The 20,256-nt window shown below is 42.3% G+C and overlaps 3 protein-coding genes across 3 annotated transcripts; 2 read left to right on the top strand and 1 right to left on the bottom strand.

Moving 5' to 3' along the window:
• Positions 1-1,002: 1,002 nt before the first annotated feature.
• LOC102709810 (vesicle-associated protein 1-2-like) lies at positions 1,003-3,935 on the top strand. The gene is made up of 8 exons (XM_006647535.3): positions 1,003-1,316; positions 1,639-1,709; positions 1,792-1,873; positions 1,963-2,078; positions 2,160-2,282; positions 2,387-2,428; positions 3,017-3,088; positions 3,512-3,935. Exons 1-8 carry the CDS (start codon positions 1,259-1,261, stop codon positions 3,617-3,619), a joined length of 672 nt encoding a protein of 223 aa, XP_006647598.1. The 5' UTR covers positions 1,003-1,258; the 3' UTR covers positions 3,620-3,935.
• A 402-nt stretch (positions 3,936-4,337) lies between these two features.
• Positions 4,338-10,002, bottom strand: LOC102709531 (O-glucosyltransferase rumi homolog). The gene is made up of 7 exons (XM_015833881.2): positions 9,744-10,002; positions 9,587-9,631; positions 7,422-8,032; positions 6,728-6,920; positions 5,869-5,933; positions 5,583-5,793; positions 4,338-5,037 (listed from the first exon to the last, which is right to left on the bottom strand). Exons 1-7 carry the CDS (start codon positions 9,891-9,893, stop codon positions 4,690-4,692), a joined length of 1,623 nt encoding a protein of 540 aa, XP_015689367.1. The 5' UTR covers positions 9,894-10,002; the 3' UTR covers positions 4,338-4,689.
• Positions 10,003-11,374: 1,372 nt separating this feature from the next.
• Positions 11,375-18,798, top strand: LOC102709245 (protein SHORTAGE IN CHIASMATA 1 homolog). The gene is given in 10 exon segments (XM_040520741.1): positions 11,375-11,662; positions 11,828-11,926; positions 11,992-12,075; positions 12,170-12,226; positions 12,312-12,404; positions 12,861-14,815; positions 15,361-15,568; positions 16,005-16,745; positions 16,880-18,361; positions 18,447-18,798. Coding segments are annotated over 10 exon segments (5,124 nt in total). The 3' UTR covers positions 18,564-18,798.
• The last annotated feature ends 1,458 nt before the right edge of the window (positions 18,799-20,256 follow it).

Below are 20,256 nucleotides of genomic sequence, written 5' to 3'. Positions count from 1 at the left end.
AAGTTTTTTCACGGGTCTATTTATAAAATAAGTTTTTCAAAAGGATCAAAATGTCAAAATTCCAAAACAAGACTACTCCTATTTGCGATCGCCTGCAGGATGGAACGACCGTTTACAATTAGACCAAAGCTAGAGTCCTCTTGTTATTTAGTACTCCAAAAGGAACACACCCTTAGGTCTAGTTTAGTTTGCAAAAAGTTTTTGTAAAAACATCAAATAAAGTTTTTGGACACTCAGTATTAAACGTAATTTAATTATAAAACAAATTTTAGATTCTGCCCGGAAACCACGAGACGAATTTTTGAGTCTAATTAATCCATCATTAGTATATGTTTGTTACCGTAGCACTTATAGCTAATCACGTCCTAATTAGACTTAAAAGATTCGTCTCATGATTTCTCATATAACTGTGTAATTAGTTTTAATATTTATACATATTTAATGCTTTATTTAGGTGTCTAAATATTCGATGTGATATTTTTGAAAAAAATATTTTGAAAGACTTAGTCAACTTCATAGGACAAAATTGCAATTGTTCACTAGAGTAACAGATCCGGCCTCGATCGGTTGGTACAGGGAGATCGTATTCGTTCTCGTATAATCCTATCACGCTAACCCACACCTTTGGCACGTCCCTGTCGCGGAGCATAGCAGCCATCGTGCTGAAAATTACGTGACGGGTGATCCAATTGAATCTGCACCGGGCGAGTACGTGCCCGGAAAGCGTCGATGACGAAGAACCAACCCTTCTCGACTTCTCGCCGCCTCCAGAGACGACGACGAAGAAAAGAGAAGCAAAGCCTTTGTTTTTTGTAAATTTGTACGAGTACCGCTTCTCTTTTCTTTCTTTCTTTTCTTTTCTTTTTTTTTTCCCCAGAAAGCGACGCGCATTTCGCCGTGTGCCTCTAGGCAGCGAGCTGCGCGGCACACTTGGAAGACTCTCGGTGTCGCGTCCGTCGCATCGCCACCTCGGCTGCATCCACGAGGGCCACGACTCGGCGAGGCAGGCAGGATTAGCATAGCATAACTGCATAAGCAGCCAGCGCCTGACGGCCCTGACCTCTCTCTCTTCCTCCTTGCGGAATTCCAACAAGTTCCCCGTTTTGCTCCGCTTCCTCCTCTGCTCCAGGAATAGTATTGCTGTTGTGCGAGAGGCGGAAAAAGGAAAAAAAAAAACCCAATCTTTCGAGCCCGTGCCTCTGGACGCCCGCCGGGGCGGATTGCTTCCCGTTTGATTTCCCCGGGAGTTTCGCCGGCGATGAGCTCCGATTCCAGGGATTTGCTCGGGATCGATCCCCCGGAGCTCATCTTCCCCTGTGCGTTTTCTTATCCCCAGAATTTATTTTCTTTTTCTTTGGCTCGCTCGAGTTCGTTCGGTGGCTCCGATGGATTTCCGGGTATATTTTAATTCTGTTTCATTCGAGGAATTCGTGTTGTTTTGTACGGTGAAGGATTTCTATGATGTTTTTAGGGGGGGAATTTTTTTCTTCTTTTTTTTGAGCTAATTTTCACTTCTCACATGATCCGGTTTGTCTTCCTCTTGAGCATACTCTTTTCTGCAGATTATGGTACTTCTTTCATCTGTGATAATAACAGTGTCCTCTTGTTCATTATCCGTTCTTTTTTCGTATCATGCAGTCGAGTTAAAGAAGCAAATCTCGTGTTCGCTGCACCTAACAAACAAGACAGATGAATACGTCGCGTTTAAGGTAATCAAATCTTTTTGGCCTCTAATCCTGATGAAAAATGCATTGCAGTAATAACTAAATTAGTTCAATATCGTGTCTCTAGGTTAAGACGACGAGTCCAAAGAAGTACTGCGTCCGTCCAAACAATGGCATTGTGGCACCGCGGTCCACATCTGATGTCCTTGGTAATTTGATGAAATGCATCGGTATTATGTTATTCTAAAATGACTGCCTTATGCTAACAATTTAGCTATCAATTGATTATCAAATCCAGTAACAATGCAAGCTCAGCGGGAGGCACCACCGGACATGCAATGCAAGGACAAATTCCTTGTGCAGAGTGCCATAGTGAAACAAGACCTCTCACCACAGGATATCACCGGAGACGTGGTAACCTGCTTTCTAGTGCGTCCTGGATTTGTAGCTTATGTTGAGAGCTTACTTTGTGTCCTAATGAGAGATCCTGTGTAGTTTACCAAACAATCAGGTAATGTGGTGGATGAGGTGAAGTTAAGGGTTGTTTACACTACACCCCAGCCGACATCCGCCAACGGGGGATCAGAGGAAGGTCTAGGCAGCTTGAGTGATCAAGAAGTAAGGCTTTCATCTATTATTGTTAGTTCTGCAATTGTAACTGTCGGTGTGCTGATCCTTCGTTGCCTTATCATCTTAAACAAACCATGAACTTTTCTTTGCAGGCAACAAAAGGACCTAGAGAATCAGAAACAATAACCTCTGAGGTGTGCATCTATTTGGTTGTGATAGGAGTCATAATTTAGAGATACTCTGTCTCAATTTACACCAAACATTGCTTCAGAAGTTGTTTAGTTTCATTTACAGCGTTGGTGTTCCCTCCCTATTTCCTAGTCCTCTGCACGGCACATTTTTTACACACAGGACCTCCTTTCCATTTAATACTAGAATGCATCACACTTGCTTTAGAACTCTGATCCAACAGAACCCAGTGTGTTAGTGTTTTATGGTATACACTTTGCTTTACTAATGCTTGATTGAAATATTCCCCTTTTAAATTTGACAATGCTCTGTTATCACTGAATGCTTGCTTCACATATTAGTGCAAGTTTATTTATGTTTGTCAATCTTCTTGCTCCAATCACATACATGGTCTTCTGTTTAACAGTACTGTGACATTTATTTAAGCTGTATTTATCTCCTTGCATCAACGATGGCTCTTCATTGGAACATATTTTGATGCAACAGTAGCTTAATCTCAAGGATGTTTTATACTCTAGCATATACTGAGTTTGTTAGCACTTAGCCATTAGCATTTTAGTTTTGTTACTGATCTCTTTCACAAATATGTGCAGGCTTTGATTTCAAAGTTGAAGGTGGAGAAGAATTCTGCCATTCAACAGAACATCAAGCTTCAAGAAGAACTGGTTAGTGGCTTTGATTGCTTGTGCAAACATTTTACGACACCACATATTATTTGACTTTGGCAATAAGCACTAGACTAACTTAAACTAATTAGGCTTGAACAACACCTTGTTGATAAATTTCCATCTCCAATAAATAATTACCGCATAATTTAGACATTCCCTGATTTTTCTACTAATTCAGCATTGATCAATCCACCAAAAAATTCGCTAATGTCCAAACTGTAATACCATATTGGGTTTTCTGAATCAAATATTTCTTCATAAAGTGTTAGCTTTGAGGTAGATGGCTTACGTGTGCTACATGTTGTATAAATGTATTTCCTAATCTGCAAATATGATATTGCTCATTTATCATATGACTTTGTGCATCAATGGATCTCAGTTGCAACACTCACGTAGTTGTCTTCTACTGGATTTGAATAGGATCTTCTAAGGAGGCAAATGGGAAGTCAGCACGGTGGTTTCTCATTAGTTTTTGTGCTTGCTATTGCTATTCTGGGAATCCTGCTTGGTTTTCTCGTTAAGAGATGAGCGTCTGTGAACATATATATATATCTTGTTCCACTTTTCTGTGAAGAACTGATAATCATGTGCCTTCTTCTGTGTTAGCATTTGTACCAACTCGTGATCTTATCTTAGAACCTGATTCCTCTTGTATTTTTTGACTATTAAATTCCAATCAGTAGAAGTTGTATCCAGTCAATAAGTCATCTGCCCATTTAGCCTATTCGAGGATCCCCCCCCCCCCCCCCACCCTTTTTTTTTTTGGTCTTTTGGCACCTGTAAATATGACAGTTCCCTTGACATTATGGCTTGTGATATGTACATGGTGAATACTTTGTGAATCGTCTGAAGCAGGATTCTCATAAATTATGGTCACATCACTTGTCTTATGCATGGGGTTCGTTCAACTGGTTAACTTTATGCCAAGAAGGCTTCTACGGATTGGAATGTGGACAACGTGTAAAACACACCGAGTTTTGTTGGACCGTACGACAATGGGTAAAAAATATTAAATGGCGTTGCTAGGCTGATAAGCATTCTATGGTTATCCAGATTTACAACTTCCAGTCGAAGCGGTTAGAAGTACTACGGTACACGTTTGATGCCAAGGCAGATGAAATTGACTAATCTTGGCCTCGCGCCACTTGCCTTTATAAACTGGCCGCAAGAAGATGTTGAGCTTAATCATAAGCTTCAGCAAATAAATAATTATAATGGACTAGCCAAAACATTTTAAGAATTGCGTAGTAATTCCTTTTTCCAAGATTGGTACAAAATGACATAGGTATTTACTTTGGGGGATACTGCTCAATATGATCCGGTTCTTTCGCTCCAACTCAAATAGAGTATAAAGAAACTATTTCCTTAACAAGTATGAAGGGAAAGTGGTTAGGAGTAGGACCAGAGTGAATAATTAGAACCATTTGTCAGTCCTCTAGATGTTACACATTGGATTGAATTAAATAAGAAAAAAAAAACTCCTGATTATTACCACTACAGAATATGTGTATAAACCACCCATCCTAAATAATTGACCAAAACTTTATATGCATGTTGTTAGGAAAGGAAAAACAGTAAGCTCTCAATGCTTGTTATCCTCAGGTATTCGAAGCCTTTTTCTCCCATGTTTCCACCTGCTTCATCGACTTCTCCTTCCACTGTTGTAGTTCTATGAATTCCTCAGGACTGAACGGAGGTGGCAGATCACACGGCCCTGCATCCTTGGCAGACCTCACCATAGAGTCCTCCATAAACTTCTTTTCACGGCCTATAGCTTGGCATGCCAATGACTCTGGACAGATCTCAACAGCTTCAGGTGGTTTGGTTGGCTTGAACCGCAGGAGCTTAGCATACTCAGTTAAGAGGTGAAACATGTAATCGTATATATAGTCCATGCTGAGCTCTTGTTGAATGAAATTGCTTGCTTTCTTTCCTATTTGTTGTGCCTTCAATAGTTTTTACAAGGGAGATATGAGAGTATGTTTTTAATATAAATATACTACCACAGGACGATCCGGTAAATATTCTATGTTAGAGAAAAGATGAACTGTGACTCCAAACATGAGCATTGCTACGAAAAGACAAGCAAAATGTTCTTGTTTACTAAATAATGGAAGGTATAGTGTTGATAACTTCCCATCAAGAAATAATTTGGAGTTTTGAATATTAGTTAGCATGTTGCTTGCTTTCATCAATGCTTTGGTTATAGGACAGAACTTTCAGCTGTAATACACAAAAAGACAATGTAATTATATACAGCTCAATCAATGTGCTTATACTTGAATATATAAAGTACATCACTTTCTGTATCGTTAGAAGCTTTAAATTTTATGCAGCAAAAGATTCCCACATTATCAGGATTATCACGCTAAGTAGTTTGTGACCTATGTGTTTCAGGTCATAGGAATAATGAATTATGATCTTAACTGCTAACTAGTACTACCACGTAATTTTGTTGCTTGATATTTAAATAGTATATAAAAGATGGTACCTTTTTCTTGTTTGAATTGCCCCAGTCAACAGCGTGCTTTATGGAGCTGCACTTATTGTTTTCTCGAACTGGCCAATAATGCTGAGTCGGAATCAGCACCCTTGAAAAGAAATCATAATAGTTTGGTGTAACAACCAGTGTCATTGAATTACACGCCAGAATGTACTTCTCACTGACTGACCATGCTGATCCTTCGATGTAAATCTTGTACCTGCCACCAAACAAAAAAATTAGTACAGAATAAAGCAAAGCGATTCTTATCTTGCTTTAACAAAAGAAAACATACCTGTGTGTGCATTGACTAGCCAAATCTGATTGTTTGTATCCTGCTTTACTCTCTTTGATCCAATCCTATATAAAAATAGGCGTAAACTAGCTAATCAACCATAAACAACATCAAAACTGTTTTCTTGACTCTATTTGTTTCAGCTTAGGATTATTGTAATCTAAATTATAAAAATAATATGAAAACAATTAGATTATTTTGACAGCGTATTATAATCGAAAATGCTATGCATACAACGGAGCCGTACGTCGTCATGCAACGGCAGCGGCAACATCACATGGCAGCGACAGCATGGATACGACGGCCAGTGGCGATCCTATATACACTTTCCCGGGATCAAATTATCCAATTCTTATAAAATTATATCATATTAATTAGTGTACAAGTATAAAAATTGGATAGTACGTATTGGACCCTCGGTAATTTCTGTTCTGGGTTCACCACTGACGATGGCAGCGGCAGCATGTAACGGCAGCAGCAGCATGCATACGACGGTATGGATAGCGGGGTTGTATTATAATTTAGAGCCTAGATTACTATAATCTCATAAGCTTCTCAAACAGTGTTTTTTTCAGATTATTGAGTGGCTAAAGACCCACTATCCTTGAGTACTTTAAAGTAATTAGCCACCATGTTGTCCTTTACATACTTCACCTTATAATAATCCAGCTTACATTAAACTAGTTCAATAATCTAGATTACAGTAATTCTGAGTGGACACAAATAGAGCCTAAACCATGTACTAAACAAGAAGGATTAAGAGAATGGAATATAAAGGATTATACTTGCGAGAACAAGGAACTATAAAACTTAATTGAAGTTCAACAACACACAGTGAATCATAGGCACAAGTACTTGCCTGTTTGTAAATTCGTGCGTTCCACTCATGCTTACTGGAGACATTGCACTTAACCAGCTCTTGTCTTTTAGCTGCAACATCTGGATTCCCTTTCCAGTAAGCATAAGGTTCTCTGTCCACCCATTTCACCCTCTTATTGCCAGTATTCAACTTCTTCTGCAATGCATTCCACGGCTTTATGTTGATCTCTGGCCTATCATCACACGGTTTATTTGTGTTGGCCCATTGTGGAATGAAAGCATTTACTTAATCGAAATGATCTTAAATTTGAGCACTGAACAATGGTCAACCTATTTACCACGTCATTTTTTCTTTCATTCCCATTATACTTAATGTGTCAAAAACACAACAGCGGACATAAAGAGGTGCATTTCATCCCTAACAAGTGCATATATTGGTAGTTGGTACTATGCACTCCGGATTATTTTCTGGATTTGGTGTCCTTTATTCTATCAAAGTTTCATGAAGAATTTGGCCTCTTTTCCATCAAAGTTTCATGAAGAACACAATCACTGCACTATTTCTAGAAACAGTACGTAGAAGTAATATCATAGCACTAGTAAAACATAACCAGTGATTGGATTCTGGGATTCAGTCAAATGTTAACCAGTATAGTACTCCGTATAACGTTAACCTGTAAGCAATCCAAAAATAAAAATAAAAATAGTGATAAAGACCAGGAGAAGTTACTTACCAACCCCAGAAGGACCAATCCGGGAAGACGACGTCGAGCGTCTCGTTGTCGCCACAGTACCGGAAGAGCGGCGGCATGACGGTGGCATTCTCTCCCTGGTACTGATCGGCGCGGACGACGGGCCAATCGACGCAGTCAAACATGAGCTCGAGGTCAGGGACGCGGCCGGGGTACCGGCGGAGCAGCTGGAGGATGCCCCAGATGGTGAAGAGGTCCCGCGTCTGGAAGGCCGGGGCGATGCGCTCGACGTAGGCGCGGCCGCGGAGCACGACGAGGCGGAAGTTGGCAGTGGCCCGCGCGCGGTCGAGCATCGCGCGGGTGATCCCCCCCGCGGCTCGCCACGGGTGGAGGTCCTCGTGGATGAAGCGGAAGTAGGCGGGGCAAGAGGAGTGTGTGGTGGTGGTTGGGGGGAGGGGTTGGGGCTCGGGGACGGAGGCGCAGTTGGGGTGGGAGGAGAGCGCGAGGTGGAGGGTCTGGGAGATGTTGCTGGGTACGGCAGGGTCGCGGGGCAGCGGCGGCGCCGAGCAGGAGATGGAGTAGGCCGGGCGCGGCGGCGGCGGCGCGGCGGGGGTGGCGGGGATGGAGGTCGTCCCCGTGGCGGTCAGGATTGTCTGCAGCGGAGGGAAGAAGACGATCAACGGCGGTGATTTCCATCAATGCAAAATTGCAAGTACAAGAAACTAATTCCTCCGTATCTTAAAAGAAAAAAAAAAGCTACTCCCTTCGTTTTTACATGCACAGTACTGTTGATTTTTGGATACAGCGTTCACAATTCGTTTTATTAGAAAATTCGACATAAACATTCATGTTTAAGGTATATTTATTTATTGATAAAACAAGCCACAAATGATAGTACTTACATAACTTTATGGAAATAAAATAGATGTGTACATATGTATGAAAATCAACAATGTCATACCTCTAACAGCGAAGGTAGTACACACTTAACTTATAATGTCATAAAAAATATTACGAAACTACGGACTTAGCATCAAACTATGGCCCGTTTAGTTTGCAAAAAGTTTTTGCAAAAACATCAAATCAAATTCTTGGACACTCATTTGAAGTATTAAACGTACTCTAATTACAAAACAAATTTTAGATTTCGTCTGGAAACCGCGAGACGAATCTTTTGAGTCTAATTAATCCGTCTTTAGTACATGTTGGTTACTGTAGCACTTATATCTAATCACGTCCTAATTAGGCTTAAAAGATTCGTCTCATGATTTCCTGCACAACTGTATAATTAGTTTTAATCTTCATGTATATTTAATGCTTCATTTAAGTGTCCAAAGATTCGATGTGATGTTTTTATAAAAAGTTTTTACGAACTAAACGGGACATATATCCAAGTCATGGTATCACTAAGTACAATTTATCCCAATGGTACTATGTTTAAAAGCTCCATCAAGGCAAAAAGTTAAGGTTCTCACCTCTAAACTGAAAAGCATGTTGATAAATTTGTGATATCTACTTTTACAATACCATGCATGACTTAAATATATAGCTTTATTTGCTGATGTGCATTTTTGCGTTGCTATTGCTCACATAGGTTTTTAAAAATTACTATTAGTCTATTACAGATGTTATTTTAGTATATAATTGCATGAGCCTAAGGACCACAAACATATTTAGACGTTGTGCTGCCCTTTTCATCAACCTCAACTCCCATGTTTTCTAAAATAATAAACGATATATTCTCTATAAAAGTTATAGTAAAGTTACATTGAAAAATAGTATTAATCTACTTATTAGGTTTTTATAGCTAGTATTTAATTAATTATGTGCTAATCTGCGGTATGTGTCTTGTTTTATGTGACAGTAGTTAAGAGTTCATATGTGCAGGTCACTGTTGATGAAAAACAAGAAAAAAATCCAGTATAAGGGGCACCACGCATGGAAATGCTGACAATCTAAAAAAGTATGGGCATTTTCATTTTGATCCGAAATTATTGTACTTTCTTGAGTACGAATGGATCAATCCTGTAAAACGACTGTTCATGTAACTTCAGACATTTCACATTTCTTTACAGGAAGAGCTCTGGTCTGCGCACATGGTGAAAAATGCACCTTGATTTGATTTGTCGCTAGAGGAAGCGGTAGTTAATTGATTTTCGATGAATTTTCCAATTTTGGATGGAACGAAAGGGATGGAGCTTACCTACCGTCTTTGTGCGCCACTCATCCAGATTGGTGATCGTCAGATGACTCTGCATGCATGTCAATAATATAATCAAGTGTCAGATACACATTGAATCGCCATGAATGCTTGGTTGAGAACTCGAAAACGAAGGGAGAGCAAACGAACTCTGATGAACTCACGGTGGTGGTGATCCAGCGGGCGGAAACGAGGACGCCGACCACGACGACGAAGAAGAAGAGGAAGATGGCGGTGGTTACCGGCGACGACGACGGGCTCCCGCCCTTGCACCACCGCCGGCCGTCCGCGATGACGGCGTCTGCCGCAGCCATCGCCGGCCGCCCTCCCCCCGTCTCCCGCCCTTTTTCTCGCCCGACGCGATCAGAGCCGAGCGGCGTCCGCCGCTTCCTCCGGTCCGGGCCGCGGCTGGCTTTTGCCCCTGAGACGGAAGAACACGGTGAGCAACTGGATCGTCATACGGCAGTCGATCGCTGGAGATCGAGCGTTTAAACGCTCTCGCCGATCGGTCAGGAGGGCGCGTACACGTGTGCGCGCCGCGCGTGAGGAGATCTCATCTCATGCAGGAGCTAGCGGAACTAGGCGGTCAGAACTCAGACCGCGGGGTCATGTTTTCGTTTTTCTAAAAACAAAAAGCCCAGCATTATATTTATAAATAGAGAATATTATATAAATAAAAATTTTATTATATACGTATTCAAAACATAAACTACAATAAAAAAATCTTAAATCAAATCTAAATTTAAGGTTAAAATATTTATTTTTTGATTTATAAGCATAAAAAAAGCAAAAAAATGGTGATTTTTTTCACGTGACGTGGAATTACCGCTAACCATATTGGATTTAAGTCTGGGTGACAGTGTCCACGTGTCGTTGTTCTACCACCTTATTAATAAATTAAGCCCCTCTTATCTCTCCGCAACTCTGAATCCAGCTGAAGATAGATTTTGAAAGAGATTTCACAGGGACGGACGGAAGAGTGCTGTACGAGAAGGCCGAACCTTTTACGCTAAAGATCGTGCGGCATGATAGAAAGAAGAGGCCGCGGGTGCATGAAGAGGCCGGCAGGGGAGCCCTGCACCCCCCCCCCCCCCCCCCCAACCATAATACGAGGGATGAGTCCGGTCTGTGCTAAACGGAGCCTTGGATGACTTGACGTCCATCGGTCCATGCTCAAACCAAATTCCGACGCAGAGTAGCAGGCGCATCCTACAGAAGGACTGCTGCATTGTTGAACCCGCCGCCGAAGCGGGGGAATAACATCTAAGTTTTATTTATAAATATATGTTAAATCCGGGAGATACTGGTTCTCGTATCGTACCTTCCGTCGAAGTGGTCGCGTGGCGGAAGAGGAAGACGCCGTGCCGGGGTGTCGAACGCCCGCGACACGTCGACTTGGAGTGGCCGTGTTGGCTGGCCGATATCAACTTCGCCGGTGGACTGGCTCACGGAGCCGGGGAAGATGAGCCCGAAAGCGTCCATCTCGCCCACCAGCACCCAGCCCAATCGTCCCCAATGGGCCTAGACCCAGTTTCTTAAACGGCTTCCGAAACAGCCCATTTGAAGCACACGCAGTAGTATTTTTCTTTTTTTTTTGCTTTTCTTCAGTACTGGGGTGCACCAAAAAGCCACCGCAACTTTTCGTCCACGGTCCACCTCCCCGTTGCAAGCCGAGAGCCAGCCCAAGATCAAAATTTACTCCAATATTCAAAATTTTTGAAAACTAATCGTCTTCGTGTCGTCTTGCTCCCCGGCCTCCCCTCGCCTCGCTTCGTTCTCCGCCGCGCCAATCGCCATGAGGACGCGCTTCCTCGCCACCGATTACTTCGCGCCGTCATCTTCCTCCTCCTCCTCCTCCGGCCAAGCACTAGTCCTAGAGTGCTTCAGCTTCCCCTCTCTCACCATCCCCGCCCTTCCTCCCGATCCCCACTTCCTCCCGTTCACCACCGTTGCCGAACTCCCCGCCGCCACCGTCGCCAGCGATGGCCTTGACTATCTCCCCATCGCCTCCGCGCTCTCCGACTTCCTCGCCGCAGTTATCCCGCAGGCCCTGCCTGTGCCTATTGTGCCCTCAGCCGGCGAGGTGAGCCATCTGCGACTCGGGTTTCGCGTTCTCGAGTCGTGCGGGGTTTGGCTGGGGATGGCTCGGGTTGCTGTTGGTTTGTGCTGTTTTGGTTAATTTGCATTACTAAGTGAGATAAAAATGTGTGGCATCTGTGAGTTGCAACAGCTCGTCTCCTTCACCCAGGTATTGGACGATTTCCTGTACGACAGGGTCGGAGATGGCGAGGGTTTAAACTCATGGGAGTCTACTGCATTCGAGGCAAGTGAAAAGTGAACTTTCTAAGTTTGGGTTCTGCAGGCTCTGACTCTCCTATGGAGCATATGTGAACATCTGTTTGTTTCTCATAGGGATATGGCGTGATCAACTGCGAGAAGGATGAAAAGGCAGACGGCTCTAGATCAGAAGGTCCAGAGATTTCCACAGTTATGAAGGTGACATAAGTTTGTTTGCTGGTCCTGTACATGCTTTGATTGTTCTTAGGGCATTGATGTTGGATTTATGCATTATGTGGCCATGTGGTGTTAGAGGTGGGGACCATTGAAGGAGATTAGATTTGAGGTTGTAGAGGTGGATCTCCTAACGGTAAGCAGCGTTTCAGTGATATTAATTCATTCTATTATGATGTTTCCTTCTCCAATTCAAACTCAATTGTTCTGTTGTATCTAAGGCTTTGCAAGAAGACATTGCATCCTTTGGTGAGGAGTCATCTGGTGGTGGTGTCACATTGTTGTTTCGTGTTCCAGATATGAAAATCCATTTGGTAATTACATCATCTCATCACAATATCAAACAATTCACTCCTCTATACTTCCAAAAATTCAATAACATGCATGAAGCTGCTGTTCAGCTATGGGAGACATGAAAATGTTGTACCTAGAGTTTAATGATCATGATACTTCCATTCTTATACCATGTTGCATTCTGAATATAATATGTGCTTCGCCCATAATATATATACACAATAACACGATGAAATTATTTCCTACCTTTTGTGTTAATCGTGGTCTCAATAGTAATATGTGCATCCTCCTTGTCATAATTTATTACTGTATAATGTAACCATCACTATCATACCATTGAAGATACAAAAACATAAAATCGGTCAAAGTTGCTTTTGTCTGGTGGTAAACATGTTAATTTGGTACCCTTATGTTTTATTAATTCATACACATTCTTTTATACATTGTGCTCACATTCTCATATATGTTTCTCACAGGATTTCATTGATATTGACACCGACACAAAAATAAGATATCAATCTGATCTTGCAGAGTCAGTGTATCAAGTAGAAAAAATCCCTTTAAAAGACAATGATGGTGAGGAACGTTCTTCTATGAGAGATTTTTGCTGCTTGGAAATTGCAGCACTAGATCATGGTGTAGCAATACCTCGATTGGAAGCAAGTAGGAATTCCTGGGAGCTTGATGATTGTCTGGCTGAGACTGACAGATCCAATGTTTTCCATAATGTTGTTAGACACTTGGATGAAGCACACATTCAGCATCCAGTGTTCAAATCAACTGAGTTCTTGAGATCAGCTGATATGGACATGCTAACCTTTGTTTGTGGAGATGTGCCATACCATGACATTCAAGTAGATAAACCAACAACAGTCAAAGCTGCAGTAGAAATGGATCTTGTGAGGATCAATGATAATATTTTGCTTGAAAAAAATTCAGAACTCTACCCCCTCAAGCCTGATGGCACTTGTTCAGACTTGCCTTGCTCCATTCATTTAGAGGAGATGCAGATCATTGATTTTCCTTCAGATGATGTATTCAAAATGCTTGTTCAGTCAGAGACAGCTAAGATGAATATATCTGATGAAATATTCAAAGATGATTTTGATCCCGCAAGACGCTTGTATGAATTAATGGTTAGCTCTGAGTTAGCGCTGGTTGATGATACATTTAGATCACTTCCTACACCTATCTTAAATGATGATATAGCAGTTAGGTCTATGGTCCCTCCCATACAAGAAATATTATGCTCCCTGAAACCACACCCTCTATCAGCAACTGATGGAATTTATTTGGATTGGCATCTCTTATTGGAAGAACCATGCAACCGGGAGATTTGCTGTTCGTATGCAAGCATGGTTGAGGAGGTAAAAGCTTGCCTTTTAAGTTTTGAGCTGCAAAGGAGCTGTCAGGGGACATTAGTATTTGACAGTGATTTTCTGTTGGAGTTTCAAAGAAGTTCAAAGCTTCAAGATGTGGATAAATTTAACAATATTTATATTCCTGCCCCTCTGTCTCATGATCCGCAAAAATTGGAAGCAACTCAAAAATGCGTAAAAGAAGGTGGTACTAGAAGCCGTAGTAACATGGAAGAAGTGAATCCAGAAAAGTCATCTTCCTTCCCTCAGTCAATCTCACAGTCCAATGACCTAAATTTCTACTTCAATGTCAGAAGTGGCTCTAGGAGAGAAACCAATTATGATAATACTTCAAGTTTAGACATCCCACCTTCAAAAGAGCAAGCATTCTCCTTTTCAACAAGGGATAAAGTTGACAAACTCATAGAAATTCATCCTGTCAACCCCTCAAATCTTATCCGAGGCCTTATAGAACAAATCCATGCAAGCTATACATCTGCTTTGCAAGAAAGCACATATTGGAGGCATTCTTTCTCAGATGGACAATGTTTAGGAATTTCAAAGCATAAGCTTCTTGAATTGATAACTGGAGAAGGTTCAGAAGGCTTGCATAATGACTGTGAACACAAAGATAAGATGGAACTCATTGTACTGTATGCATTAAAGCAGGTTGCGTATTACCTATGTTTCTTTGGTCTGCATGCTGCCAATTTGTACATTAGCAACCTGACTGGAAGCTTTGAAAGCACTCCTGAGAGGTTAAAACATATTCAATGTTCCATTTCTGAAGCACAGACGAAATCTGAGAAGCAACTGCTTGAATCTCATCCGTCATTGTCATACATTGAGACGATCCTGAGATCTAATAAACAAACTGGCCTTAAGATTCTTATAGTTGCTGATAGAGCTTTCTGGTTGCCACTGGGTCAAAAGCTAACTTCCATGAAGATGACATTTGTTGAGTTTGGAAAAAACCCTGCAAAAACTTACGTGGATCTTGTGAACAAGACAAACTCTACAACTTGGGTCCTGGAAGAATTACTGAAATCAGACTGCATTCTGCTAGATAACAAGTAGGTTCATAGGATAAATAAACCAAGCCAATTATCTTTCCAATTCTGTGATTTTCAGCTTTCTTATTAGAAACCAACTTACTTCAACTAGCAGATAGGTTGGTTCTTGTCGGCTACTAGTTATTTTCTGTACCTTTTTTGCATGACAAGAACTATTGAAGGATTTGTTGAATTCATTTTGGTGAGTAAAATGCTTACATTACATTAACAGTCCCCCATGTTTGCCACTAATTTCATTTCTTAGTGCATGGATATATTACAAGACTACGATAATGTTTTTGGAAGTAGCTTGCCCTTAAGAAGGATCAATTGCCTTGTGAGCCACTGTGTCATCTTGCACTTGTTGTCCGTATTGTTGATTAACTGTGGTTAGTTTAGACATACTTTTGGGGTCTTTTTATGGCAACTTCACTTAATATTAAGAAAATGTAAACCAAAGTTCATTGGTTCTTTTTGTCAAATAATTCGTTTTCTATGCACATTTTGTTTTTTGGTTGTCTGCTATTGAATATTATGTCATATCCATTCTTGTCATAATTTTGAAGGAACATTCCAGCTTCATTCCCTTTTGATGAGTTTGGCATCATACTGGAATATGGAGGTCCGAATAAATCATCTACCTTGTTATCTCTTGCTCCTAAATTAGATGGCTTGCCACCTCTGCATTTTCTCTATGTCAAAGTTGATAGCAAGGACTTTCCAGTTGCACTAGTCGAGGACAACCATAAAGACCAGGATTTGAAATCCACATTGGTGATTATCAGTCACTCCCTACTCCCATTTGTTCTGTTGTTGTATTGCCTGCTGTTTATTATCCTTTTTTTGAAATTCCTGCTATATTTGTATTCTCCATACCAAGTTCCTAATATAATTCTATATTTCTGGTGAACTCCCTCTGGAACATTAGGTAAACTGTTATAGTAAAAATTCATCCTATGAAATTCTATATTTTGTACTAGTAACTCACTGCAACATGCAAACAACTAGGCTCAGCTCTGTAATCAAAACGTTTATCATAGGAGTTGATTGCTTCCATTGGAATGAGTTTACCTGTATGATCTCATAAGTGTAGAACCATACAAACGAGTTATCATATTTTCTCATATTGTAGGCTCCACCAATGTCTAATGGAGTAATGAGCAGCAGGTGTTTGTAGCAAATAATACTAAGGATTCTTCATTATTTGCAGGAAAAAGTTTTGCTTACACTTCAGAAAGACTTGCAGGAGAAGATGAATAAAATGCGTATTGTTGATTCATTAAACTTTATACCAGCAACGAATCAACTGCAAGGTCTTCAAGAAAAAGTGAGCAAACATTTTGCTGCTGATTTCAGAAAAGAACTGCTTCCAGATGATCAATGGCACGGATTGCAAAATCTCAAAAAGAAGAATACTTCTGATTCACATAACTTTGTTCTTGCTGATGAACAGCAACACATACATCAAACAATGAGTAATAGACCTGTTGTCAATTCAGAAAACTGTGTACCAGCAGTTGAGAAGAGTAGCTCTACTTCTTCTGTATCTGCCACTGTACTGAAAGACCCCCAAGAGAATCAATCAACTACTGACTTACCTTACAGTGCAAAAAATGGTAGCATAATGACAGGACGATTGTCCGTCCCAGAGGTGGTGATAGTTGTAAATACTGTAAATCATGGAAAAACGATGCTTGTTTCCCGAAGATCATCTTATCAGCAGATATTAGCTCTGGAGAAAGGAGGAATGCATGTTGTGGAGCGAGATATTGATCTGCCTGTGGACATAATACTCAGTTCTGCGGTTTGCCTAGTATGGTATGAGACCATGCTCTTTGAGTCCAATGAACCAACAACATCAGAAGAGACATCGGGTATAAATTTTTTTGTAGAGAGTATTGCAACCAACATTCTGATGTCAGTTAGTTTCTCTTTCACTGGCTGCATAATGGTAATTAATTTTGTATCCCTCAAAAAGTATCTAATTTTTCATGAATAGTTAGCATCACAGTCATTTGTCTATTTTGTTTTGGTGTTATAATTTTTCATCCATCATAAGAGAACAGTTTCCTTGTACTTTTGCAGGTCTTTGAGGGAGAAGCTCACTTCCTTTCTGCTGTAATGGACTCATCTGATTCGCTGTATGCTGCAGCTGCTAGTTTGGACATGAACTTGCAGCTGTTCTTCTCACACACACCCAAGCTAACAGATGAAATAATTCACAATTGCATTATGAATGTGACTAGCTTGAATAAAGCTCCTTCTGCAGATGTACCTGAATCAGAAACCCTGGCTGAATCATTTCTCACAAGTTTCCCTTCCATCAATCCCTTGTCTGCATACATGATACTTTCTTCTGGAGACAGCCTTGTGGAGTTCCTCAGTTGGCCACATGAGCGTCGGATTCAGAAAGTTGAAAAGTATCTTTTATCTCCAAAGATCATTTCCCTATTTAATGCTTTGTGCAAATTTGGTGAGTTAGGTGAATCAAGGTCTGTAATGACTGAGTGCTCTTCAGTCGATTCAGATATCAGTAGTGCATTGCTGCAGTCTCCGAGGAAAAGGAAAAAGCGTGCCTCCCAGGCTTTTGCAGTACCAACTAGTGATCTCTTTTCTGAATCTCTTAACCAAATGCCTGGTGACTATGCAGAACATGCCGAGGTATTCACACCTTCTAAGTTGAGGAAGTTCTGTGACATGGATAATGCAATCCGTGAGCTCCCAGATGTCTTTACATTCGATCAAAGTTTGAATATGGGAAGTGATGGATTCTCTTATCAACAAAAGAAGCATGGTGTGGATGCAATACCTGGCAATCATATCATTGATGATGATTTCAGCAATGGATTGACCCCAAATATTCGAGCATATAATAGGAGTGACAATATGGTGGACACATTCAACTTTCCCTGCGAACCTGAATTTGGTGGTAAGCATCACACTTCTCCCACAAACAGACCATCTTTCAGCAGAACTCACAGCAATCCAGTATTTTCAACTGCATTAGAGATCAACGGTGATCCTGGCGAGCGGAACATTTCAGGAGGTACTAAACAAACATGGAAGGGTCTTGCACATGGAGGTATTGCAGATGACTCCTACAGATATGATATGGATAGCAAATATCAGGAAACAAGAGATGAAATTGTGCAACCTCCAGCAAGTTCGCTTGCTTTGCAGAAACTAGAATTTGGCAGTCATGCAACTTCACAAGGGTCATGCTGGGAAATTGATTATCTAAGGCAAATGAGTGCAAAGAGAAAAGCACGTCAGGAGAGATCAAGATGTAATAATTCGGCTATGTCGAACCCAAGAATGTGGGATGGCAACTCAAAGATTCTAAGTCCACCTATAGAATCCTTCAGATACCGAGATAGAGACACTCCTTCGAGGGACCAGAGTCCTTCAATTGGGACTCAACACTATGGGAAAGGCAAGGAAGGAGCTAAAACACATAATCGCAGAGCAAGGAAGGATTTCAATGTACAACCAACTATAACCCACAAAAAGAGGATAGAACCGTCTATTGATCCAACATGGACTCCTATTGACAAGAGAGCAAGACAGGTACCTCCTGAATCATCTTGTGACGTTGTGAATTTTTAGTGTCTGAGATGCAATGAAGTTAAAAAATCGGGATAATTTTCTGCAGAAACTTTCATTTGTTACATATGGGAAGGAAAAACAAAGCAAGCTGGTCTGGCGAAACCAGAACAGCCCTGGTGTTGGGTGTGGCTTCCGGAAAAGATTCGGGGAGGAAGGTACGTAGATTATCATGTCAGGTCAGATAAGCTCCCTCTGCCCTGTTTCCTCAAATGTAAGTCGTCGATGATTTAATTGGTAAAGATATGCCTAACTTACGTAAAAAAAGTGACATTACACAAAGCTTGCTCATACATTCAAAAGGACTGGAGGCCACGTTAAATAATGTAGTGATTTACACATGTTGAAACATTTGGAAAAACTTCAAGAGTCGCAAGACATCTCGTAGAGGATTTTGAGCGAAGGGGGAGAGCTTTTCTAGCGTAGTTTGCACGAGTTTTTTTTTCCCCTTTTGTTTTGCTTTCTTTTTTTTCTCCCTGCTGCTTGTAAACTTCTATTTTATCCTCCTTTCGCTTCCTTTCGTTCAAAAAAACTACGTAAAAACAAGCTTTTCTGGGATACAGTGCTCTTCGTTATCTGTCAATCCACATTTTGCCGTGCTTTTCTGGGATACAGTGCTCTCCGTTATCTGTCAATCCACATTTTACACGGCTGTGCATTCTTGATTCCATGTGCTGTAGTCTGCATATCGATGATTTTGAGCGTACTTGCATTTTTCTGGACGGGACAGCCCAGACACCCATAAACATATGGTGGTCTGGTGGATCATTTGTATTACGGGGCAAGACCAGTTTACGCCAAAAAAAAAAAAGAAAAAAGGATGCTGGGCCTTCCTGTGTAGAGCCTTGTGATTTCAAAAGAAACGTCAAAGCCCTATAAGGAACTTCAGGTATGGAAGAAGGGGCACTTGAATTCCTCAAATATACTACTCGTAGTAACAACGATCTTCATACACGGATTCAGAATTCGTATCCGACACATTCTCTGAGATGGGCTCCGACACCACCTTTAAAACGGACTCTGTTTATCCTTCGCCGCCTTTATAAAGTCACCAGCACGCCTTTTGCGATCAATTCTCCAGTTCGATCGTACCGCATCGTCGTCCTCAGTCCGCTGAAACCGATCGGCCGTCGTGGAGGCAATGCGGCACGGAGGACAAACCCCCGTGGCAACGGGGCGGCCTTCCGCCGAGCGAGTACCGGACCCAACGCCCCGCGCCCCTACCACCACCCGGCAGCCGCAGCCGCACACCATGACGCCGCAGCGGAGGGAGGACGAGGTGCTGCTGCAAGCCGGCCGCCTCGCCGCGGAGTACCTCGTGTCCATAGGCGAGCTGCCCCCGTATGCTCTGCAGGGCCGCCCACCAGCGGCCCCGCCGCTACGCCTGCCCGCACTGCCGTTTCAGGGTTCTCAACACCAGCACCAGCAGCAGCAGCAGCAGCAGCCGGCGCTGGAGCACCAGTTTCAGGGCTACCAGCACCGCCATCAGCAGTTCCAGGCGCCGGCGGGCCCGTCCCAACCCAGCCGGATCGCGCCACGACGCCGGATAGCGAAGCGGCCAGTGGCACGCGCGGCGTTCCTCCAACGACGCGGGCGGTTTCCTCCGCCCGGCGCCGCTGCTCCCGAGACGGCCGCCGGGGAGCCTGGCGCTGGCGGGGTGGGGCCGGGAGGAGTCCGCGATGGCTTTGACGTAGCGGGGCCGAGTAGCAGCAGCCGGCAGCCGTCGCAGCAGCCAGGTGGCGCGGCTCACGGTCAGCCGGAGAAGGACCAACCGCCACCGGGACCGGGAGAGCATCCAAACTCTGGACTCTGGAGGCTCTGGAGCATTGTAGGCAACTAGGCACACGTAGCACAAGCCG

This window comes from Oryza brachyantha, chromosome 2, assembly GCF_000231095.2.
Source record: "Oryza brachyantha chromosome 2, ObraRS2, whole genome shotgun sequence".
Classification (NCBI taxonomy): Eukaryota; Viridiplantae; Streptophyta; class Magnoliopsida; order Poales; family Poaceae; genus Oryza; species Oryza brachyantha.
This window is presented reverse-complemented; position numbering and strand designations above follow the sequence as displayed.